The 10,180-nt window shown below is 30.7% G+C and overlaps 1 protein-coding gene across 1 annotated transcript; it reads left to right on the top strand.

The window, feature by feature from the left end:
• The first annotated feature begins 1,133 nt into the window (after positions 1-1,133).
• Positions 1,134-6,800, top strand: LOC106367830 (lipase-like PAD4). The gene is made up of 2 exons (XM_013807688.3): positions 1,134-1,663; positions 5,321-6,800. Exons 1-2 carry the CDS (start codon positions 1,343-1,345, stop codon positions 6,644-6,646), a joined length of 1,647 nt encoding a protein of 548 aa, XP_013663142.1. The 5' UTR covers positions 1,134-1,342; the 3' UTR covers positions 6,647-6,800.
• The last annotated feature ends 3,380 nt before the right edge of the window (positions 6,801-10,180 follow it).

Here is a 10,180-nt window from a genome sequence, read left to right on the forward strand (position 1 = left end):
AGGACTTCAATTCCAAAGCAAGTAACATTCCCCCTTTCTTTTTATCAACATTAAAACTCCAACCTGAAGATACAACCAATTCTCAAACACCACATGAAGCATATACATGAATCATGGTAGAAATAATGTGAAATTTTTGTGAAAATTTTGTGAACAATCAATGGAATATAGAAGACGGCGAAGAATGTTACCAAGGTTTTTTTTTCGTTTTTTTAGTTCCTTTTTCGTTATTTTTAAATCGATTTTTTTTTCAAAATATAAAAGTGAATATTCCCAAATATTTTGTTTCCATATTTTTAGGAACTGATTTCTTATCCGTAGAATACAGCTAATTTGTAGAAATCGGTTTCTACAGTTTTTAAGAATTATAGTAATGTGTAGATTTTGATTTCAACATGTTTTAGATTTATGGTAAATCTGTAGAAGTCGGTTTCTACGTGTTTTAGATTTATATTAATGTGTAGATTTTGATTTCTAAAGATTTTAGAATGGTAGGTTAAGCGCGGAATGTGTATTCTAAATATTTTTAGAATACTCCTATTTACGTAGATCACGTATTCTAAACATTGTAGATTCAATGAAAAAATGGATTTCGTTTTCTATTTCGTAGAATGTCATTTCTACTTTATTTAGAACATAATCTGAAATTTATGATTTCAACTTTTTTATAACTGGAAAAAATATCACTAAGTTCATATAGGTATTTTATCAAAAGTTACTATTTTCCAATTTTTTTTTGTTTGTAAAACTATTTATTAAATTTATTTTCAAATATATTAAATGGCGTTATAGAAAAAAAAAAGGCACAAAATAGAGATTAGTCTAAAGGGACGTAGTTATTATTTTTTTCTCCTAAAAAACAATTTTCCCAAAAATATTTTAGTTCCTTGCTTGAAAGCTATGCCAAATAATTCAATGTCTCAGTCGCATATTCAGGTTGTAATTTTCCATTATAGATAGATTCTTACGAAAACTCTTTGCATATTAAAAGTTGCAATCTATGCCTAAGCCTAAACCATTCAGGTTACTGGGGATTATCAAATGCTTTGGCCTGCATATTTACTATATTTTGTCCTGGCCTGCATAGAACTACAATAATGATTACAGAAAATACAAGAGGGACCCTTGTCCATTTAGAATCATTATTTTATTAACTTTTTAAATATAAAAACCAGAAAATATTATCAAATTAATATTGATAAAGAAATGAGACTAAGGAAGACGACGACTCATCAAAAAGACAAGCACCACGAAGAGACAGAGAAAAGACGCACGAAAGTATGAGAAATTTAAAAAATCTCTTTAAAAGCTAGTAAATTTTAAAAATACAGAACACGACTCCATGGAAGAGTGCCGGTTCGAGACGAGCGAGTTACAGGCTTCGTTCATGATGTCGACTCCTTTATGGTCCAACTCATGGATTTTATGCATCGCCGCTGATTCCGCAGGAAACATTCAGATCCAGCACGTCGCAGGAATCATGTACGTTGCTTTACCGAAGGTGGAGATGAATCAACCTGGGAATCTTGTGGACTTGGAAGTTGTCGGAGATGGTCTTTTCTCAGCCTTGTCCTCATCGTTGCCCTCGGGTGAGCCTCCTCTTATGGTCAACGGTGCAATACGTGACCTTTTTGTTTCATCGGGGCGCCTTATTCAATCACAGGTTTCTTCTCTCTCTATCTCTTTGTTTGAACATTTCTCTCTTTTTAAAAGCCCTTTGTTGTTTTTCTGATTATTTGTGATGCAATATTATTGTTTTTTTCTCTTATAAAAAGTATTATTGATTTTTAGGAAGATTAGTATTTTACGTATCTATTATTCGCCATTGAAATTGAAGTTCAATTAATGCGTTGACGTAAAATTCAACTAATGCTTCGACTAAGCACTAGTATGACAAATTTTATTTAAAAGGTAGAAAAAAAAAGCACCATTACGATTTTGACATTTTTTTATCGAGATTCTTAAATATATTTTAATATATTTTAAAACATTAATCATTTTCAAAACTACAAATGAATTCGAGTTTCCATTAGTTAATTTGCCATTAAGCATTTATAATATGTTAAATATACTATGAACTTTCATAAATTTGTATTCAGAAAAAAACTTTCATAGATTCGTTAAAACTATCTCAAACTAAAGAAGATGATCTTTTCTCTCTATATTTTCTAAATTTATTATAAACTCAGCAATTAATGATGTTAATTATGTTCCAGATTTGATTTGTTAGAAAATAATTTAAACTCTGATTGGTAAGATTTAGAGTCAAATGGTGGAACCAAAAGTAAAGGAAAATTACTGTAGGACCACCTATAAGTGGAGTAGAAACTTTTCAGCCAAAAGGAAAGCAAAACACTTGATAACAATAACCTTTTTTTTTACCATTTTACTCCAATTTATTTTACTCTGATGGTTTACCAATTACAACCTTAAACTAACTCTAGTGAAAATGGTAAATCAAAAAGCTGACCAAAATATCAATCTTATTTTATGTTTGTTAATCTCAGTCTTTATTTAACCAGATAGACAAACTGTCTTTTTCAGAACATCACCACCAACCCCTATAAGGCTATAGACTATATAGATAAATAAAATAAAATAATATTTTGTTAGAAGAAATCCCTGAAAGATTCGAAGACATCATTTTCCACGATCTCGTATTTCATATTATGACATTGTCGTGACCTCGGATATCACAAGCAACTGAAATTCAATTTTTGGTTTGGGTGCCACGTCCGTCCAAGTCATTTTAAAATGATTAAAGGCTGAGTGAATGAATGTAGTGGCAACTTTATGCTAAAGGTTCAATTAGCTTACGAAAATTGGGTTTTCTGGTTCGGTTTGTATCAGTTTTGCGCACCACTAGTCAGACTAGTCGATCAGTAAAGAGCATTTGCAGCGGTTGTGAGTCTTACAATTATAGTAATATTTTTTTTTATATAATTTAGTTGTTTAGTTAATTTTTAGTTTTGAACTGATAAGAAGAAGACAAGTGTCCGAAACGTTTCTTTAGAATATGTTTGAGTCCCTCGTACAATCGATTCTCTCTTCTTTTCTGTCTTTTCTCTTTATCTTTCCTTCTTTGACATTTGTCTGTATTTATTAAAACTAAGTGAGGTACTGCCGTTGCGCATGCCCTCTCTCAATCGGTTTATAGTAGTAGAGAAAACAAATGTGAACTGTCAAACGGTAATTATTCACTTTATCTATTTATTCTGTTAAAATAGAATCACTATTTTATCTACTGTGACAAATCATTGTAAGATCATTTAATTAATTACACAGTGACATATTTTATTATTTACATTAATCAATCAAATAAATAACATTTTTACAATTTTTTAACTTTCTAAAAATCTTAATAATCAATAAAGATAGTAATAAAAAATTAATTTAACTATAAATTTAAATTTTATTTTTAGTTATAACAAAATATGTTGACGAAAAATCTAACAAAATCAAACTAAAATTTTTCAATACTTTTTATGAAATAATGCATAAACTAATTTCATAATTAATAATATTGAATTATTATAAATTACTGTTAATTAAAATTTTATTATTAAAAAATATAACTTATTTTTATAAATTTTATAATTATAGTTTATATTATTTAAAATAAAATTATTATATTAATAAATATGATAAATTATTTTAAGTTGGTAAATTATTCTATTTTTCTTTTTAAAGCTTTCATTTTATTAAATTATCATTCACCATTAAAACGGATTAAGATTTGTATAACATGTAATATTTTTATACAAAAAGTAAAATTATTAACATATGTTAACCTTTTATAGCTACAGCTATACATCTTCAAAAAAATATTTTGGAAATATTTTTTACTTGATTATTTTATATTATAAATTATCATACTTAATTCAAAAACGTAATAACAATCTATAAAAAAGTAAAATGTATAAAAATCACTATATATTAATAATGTAATAGGAAGCCTAAACAGTAGAACTAAAGAGTTATACAATATATAATACTCAATTGCAAATCATATATTTAAAACGTTTATGATAATATTAAATTTATACAATTATATAATAAAAATGTTTGCATGGACGGTGGTTTAAATTCTAGTAAATGATTAATGCTTAGACATATGCATACGTCTGAATCGATTTTTTCTAAACAATTGTTTTGTTTATCACCAATTTGCCATTTAGATGTGTATTTATGTATCATCTAAACTGATTTTTAGAATTTTGTAAAAAGTGTTGTTTAATAAGAAAGCATATCATGGAGTCGCTATAATCACATTAATCAATTCATACTAATCTCCAGTAAACAAACAAATTTATTGTAAGACTGATTAAATTTAGGATTTTTAACGTAAAAACCTCTCAACTAAGTTTGTTTTGAGTGAAAACCTCTAAACTAAGTATTTAACGAAAAACCCTCTTAAACTAACTTTATTTAATGAATTAAACCCTAGCAGGTCATAATTACCATTACTACCGGTAAATCTTTAGTTTGAGGGTTTCTACATTAAGTAAACATAGTTGAGGGGTTTTACCTTTAAAAATCAAAAAAAGAAAAAATTCAAAATTTTATAATATTATCTAAAAATTAGTAACTTAAATTTTCAAAATAAGCACTTTTAATTTTTTTTTTGTAAATATATGAGTTTGATGTGTTTTTAACATCAACATTACATATGTATAATTAAAAATGTAAAAACTCAGAAAATATAATAAAAATTATCTAAAAATTTATTATTACAGTTTTATTAGAAAAGATATAATTTCTATTATATTTTCTTGTTTTTTACATTTTTAACCTTTTAGTAATTTTATTACATGTAAATTTTTATTACATTTTTACTAGATAAGATATAATTTTTATTATATTTTTTTGCCTTTTACATTTTTAACATTTTAGTAATTTTATTACAGGTAAATCTTTAGATAATTTTTTATTATATTTTCTGGTTTTTAAATTTTAAATTTATACATATATGATGTTGATGTTCAAAACATATCAACCTTATATATTTACAAAAAAAAAAATTAAAAGTGTTAATTTTGAAAATTTTAGTTACTAATTTTTTAGATAATATTATAAAAATTTTGATTTTTTTTTCAATTTTTAGTGGTAAAACCCCTCAACTATGTTTAATTAATGTAGAAACCCCTAAACTAAAGATTTACCGGTAGTAACGGTAATTATGATTTGCTAGGGTTTAATTCATTAAATAAAGTTAGTTTGAGGATTTTTTCGTTAAATACTTAGTTTGAGGTTTTTTACCCAAAACAAACTTAGTTTAGGGTTTTAACTTTAAAAATCCTTAAATTTATTAACGTGACAGATCACACAAGGATTGGAAGTGGAAGAAACTAAACAAGTAGTAATTACAGGACATTCAACTGGTGGCGCGTTGGCCGCACTCACTGCACTTTGGCTTCTCTCACAACCTTCTCCGCCGCCATTCCGCCTCCTCTGCATCAGCTTCGGCTCTCCTTTGCTCGGAAACCTATCTTTCTCTTCCTCAGTCTCCCGGTCACGTTTAGCCCACAAGTTCTGCCACGTGGTCTCCGTCCACGACCACGTTCCCAGAGGAAATGATGATCGGTTCTGGCCCTTTGGAACCTATCTCTTCTGCTCCGACAGTGGAGGTCTTTGCTTAGACAATGCTGATTCAGTTCGTGGGATGTTTCGTATACTCAACTCGACAGGAACTCCAAACATTGAGGAACATCAAAGGTACGGACATTACGTGTCCACACTCTCTCACCAGTTTCTTATATCTAGAAGCTTTCGTGGTGGACGTATCTCAGACAATAGCTACGAAGCTGGTGGTGCATTAGCTGTCGAGTCTCTAGGCTTTTCAAATGATCAACCAAGTGGTGTGTCGGTCAAAGAATGCATAGAAACCGCTACAACAATTAGTCGTGCACCAATTCTGAGATCGAGTGAGTTAGCTATTGAACTTGGTAATGTCGTCCCATACAGACTAGAGATTCAGTGGTACAAAGACAGTTGTGAGGCGTCACCAAAGAAGCTCGGTTACTACGATAACTTCAAAAACTTTTCAAATCAAAGAGAGTTAAGGGTGAACATGAGTCGCGCAAAGCTAGCTAAGTTTTGGGACGGCGTGTTTGAAATGGTGGAGATGAATGAGTTACCTTTTGATTTCCATCTTGGGAAGAAATGGGTATACGCATCGCAGTTTTATCAACTTTTAGCCGAACCACTAGACATTGCATACTTCTACAAGTACACGTATTCAAGGACGACGGGTCATTACATGAAGAGTGGGAACAGACCCAAAAGGTATGAAGTGATTGATAAGTGGTGGAAAGCAAGAGGAGAGCCTCATAAAGAGAAGCGTGCGAGGACTCGATACGCTAGCACTACGCAGGATACTTGCTTTTGGGCTAAGCTTGAGGAAGCAAAAGAGTGTTTGGATGATCTGACCTGCGAGAGTAGTGATGCACAGAAGCAAACTTTGTTATGGAAAAAGATTTATGAGTTTGAGAGATACTCCGCTACATTGGTGAAGATGAAGGAAGTTTCGAAAGATGTATTGGCGACAAACTCGAGTTACACTGTGTGGGTGGAGAAACTAAGAGAGTTCAACAAGTTAAAAGTGAGTAATGGAGTTGTTGATAAGAGTGACGCAATGGAGACTTAGTAGGATTAATAGCAAATCTAACACGATATGCTATATAACAACCTTTATCAATTGCTGTTCATGTTTATGTAATATTTTCTCATGTATGCTACTATATTATAAGACGATGTTTATCTTTATGTTCAATAAGTTTATACAAGAGTTTTTAATATAATACTAGGTAATTATCCGCGCTACGCTGCGGGATTTTTTTTATTTTAAATTTTATTTCATATAAAATATTTTCATTTTATAAATGAATAATTATATTAATATAATTTTTGTATCTAAATATTTATAATCTAGACATATATTGTATTTTTTATATTTTGGTTATTGTATAATAATTATTTATTTGATATTAATCTTTAACAGATTAGCTTCCAAATTAATTTTTTCGCACCTTTACTCTCAAGTTGGTGGTGTAAGATCTCACTGTTTTTTTGGGTTTTAGGTTCCAGTTTGTAGTCTAAAAGACTCTAATAATATCTTCTTTCCATTCCATAAAAGGATTTTGTATTTTAAAATTTATTTCAATATAAATATCAGTTTTACATTTTTATATATTAAAAATCGGTTTAATCCTTGGTTTTACCTTTTGTATCGATCAAATAAAAAAATAATGTGGACTTCTAATTAAAAATAATATAAAGAACTTAAGCATTTTCTTAATATATTTTTTTGACAGCCATCTTATAACCACACTTATGTGTTTGATCCTTATTTTGATTTCGTATTCTATCTTTCTTACTAAATTATATATGCTAAATTTTTGTTTACATCAGTTTTATATTTATACTTTATTATTCATTTATTTTTCAATTGAGTTTAAGGTTAAAGATAGAAGTCCAATTCATTTCTTTTCCTACGCTTTTCTGGTTCACGAAATTGAAAATTCAACATTGTAGTAAATGTCCTTCACTTCACTTCAAATTTAAAATTAAATATTGTAGTAAAATAATTAGCCTTTGTTAAAATAATATATTTTGTAAAATGATTCAGTAAATATTCTCTATCACCAATATTAGTATTGGCTTTTGAAAAATATTTTACATAGAATATATTATGTGATATTTTTGATAAAATTTGTCACATAAATGTTTGTGCATTATTTATTTGTTAATGTAGTTGCTCCTTCATTTTGATGAACTTGGCAACCAACTTTGAGAATGAGACCGACCATCTGCATCAGAATTAGACCAGAGCTAGTATGATCGACTCTTCTTAGCAGTTAGAACCAAAGCTAGCTTTTTCGACTCTTCTTGAGTTTCAAAAAAAATTATTCTTGAGGAAATCTCAGCTTAGTTTAAGCTTAACAACTCATCAAATAATCCATCATCGGTTTGATTGTTTGTGGCTTCTTCACCCGATGAAATTACGGATTGTGAATTTGTGGTCTTCTTCATGTTTGAATGTTACTTATGTTATATGGTCTTCGATTGTTATATGGTCTTCGATTTCACTAATTTAGTAATAAATTGTAATAACTTGGTTTTGTTATAATTTGTTTGGTTTGTCTTATTATATTTATTTTTATCAAACCAAAACTCAATTATTTTATTCACTTTCTAACCCGTATATTTCTGTAAGCATATATATTTCCTTCTACCTAAAGCCAAGTTATCATCTTCTTTATATTGTAAACACTGATGCTTTTCACCAGCACCTCTTTTTCTTATCTTCTCTTCTTCCCCTCCTTCAGACTTCGTATGGTTCTTGGTTCATCCCTCAAATCCTCCTCTCCGTTCATGTATGCGAAAAAACGTTGTGTTCATCTCTGATCGTCACCACCACTGTTGTCCTTAGAGTGATAGAGTCATCTCATCTTTACTCTTGTTGGTATTATGTAGCGGAACCGAGACGTGGAGGAGAGCGACGTCAGAGCTGCCGGTCTTCACCATCACTGGATGCTGGAATCTTCACAATCCACCAGAGATCTGCACCGTTACCATAAACCCTAGAACTCCCACCCAAAACTCTCTACACTTATTCACGGATCTCTTCACTCTCCGAGAAAGAAGATGGAGGAGGATCGTGTTCTCTCATCTATGATATAACATGATTTTAATGGTATTTAGGATATCATTTAGCTCATTCTAATCATTCTAGGTTGTATTTAGGTCTTTATATTGCATTTTCATACATAATTGCATTTGATAGGGTTTGGAATGAACATTTGGAAGTTTATGGCGAAAATCATGGGTTAAATTGCACATTATGGAAGTCTTGGGCCCAATGTGATTTTAACAAAAGTTCAGGGACCAGCGCTGCAAATTCACAATTCTTGGTTGGGTTAAATTTCACAATCGAAAGTACAGAGGTTGATTTGAGAGGGTGTATCTGCAATATCAAGAGTTTTGGGGTCAAATCGTGAATAGTCGAAAACGTTAAGGACTATATGTGCAAAACAGCTAAAGATCACCATTGTCGTTCTTCTTCACTTCGATCTCGACAATTCCGGCGATTACCACGGCTGTTTCCGACGATTGCGATGGCTGAGAGTACGACGGAGTAGGCGATTTGGAAGAGAGACCCATTGGAGGAGTTGTCGAGCTTCTCAATCGGAAGCTCAGCCACGACGGAGTGATAACCGGAGTTGCAGAAGACGAGTACGGTGCTGCTGGCTGGACCACGAACCGAACCACCACCACGAGCCAAGCCTGAGAAGAAGAAGAAGATGGAGGTCACGATTCAGGCCCGAGACAGACGACGAACTGCGACGGAGAAGAGGAAGCTCGAGACAGAGGTGAATTATGAGGAGATGAAGCTGGCCACAAGGCTGGAAGAGATGAGTCGAACTATGAAATCCGGTGACAGAGAAAGTGAACTAAAGATGAATCAAGAGACCCACGAATCTGTTCACTCCACCATCTTTGATGATATGATTTTGATTTCAATGGAGAAGAAAAAATGACGTGTAGAAACGAAATAAGTTAATTGGTTCTCCAAGTTTTTTCAGTTAATGACATGTCAGTTCCTCATGCATTTTAAAGTCTGATGTGTCATGCTCTGGAGAGAACCAAGCCTAATTATTGTGTTGATTCCTCTGCTATATTGTAAAGAAATCACTAATAGAGCGCAATTTCTATCTAAACCAATCTAAAAAAAAATACTTTAGCGAATAGTATTGGAAGACTCTTAGAGAAAAAAAATTAACCTATGATGAACACGTTTTATGTAAAGTTTTTTTTCGCTTATTTTATTTTTTGTATACGGTACAAATTAATAGAGGAATAGATGCTTATAATCTGTCAAAGATTTTTACAAAATTTAGATTATTCTACTGTAATTTTCTTACCTTTTAGATATTTTTAACACATTCGTCTAGATGTTCTTATACTAATATCTAAAAAATATTTTATAAAATTGTCTAAAACATTTAAAGAGGTGGAAATCTTATAGAGTACTTATAGATAAACTCAATAAATTAGATACACTTTTACTTTTGGATTTAGTCTAAAATGGATAAATGGATCATGAACAAATAACAAGCATAGTCCAAAATTAAAATTTATTTTAATACATTTAGTGTAAGCTAAGCTAATTTTCAAGGGA

The sequence above is a fragment of the Brassica napus genome, chromosome C8 (assembly GCF_020379485.1).
Source record: "Brassica napus cultivar Da-Ae chromosome C8, Da-Ae, whole genome shotgun sequence".
NCBI lineage: Eukaryota > Viridiplantae > Streptophyta > Magnoliopsida > Brassicales > Brassicaceae > Brassica > Brassica napus.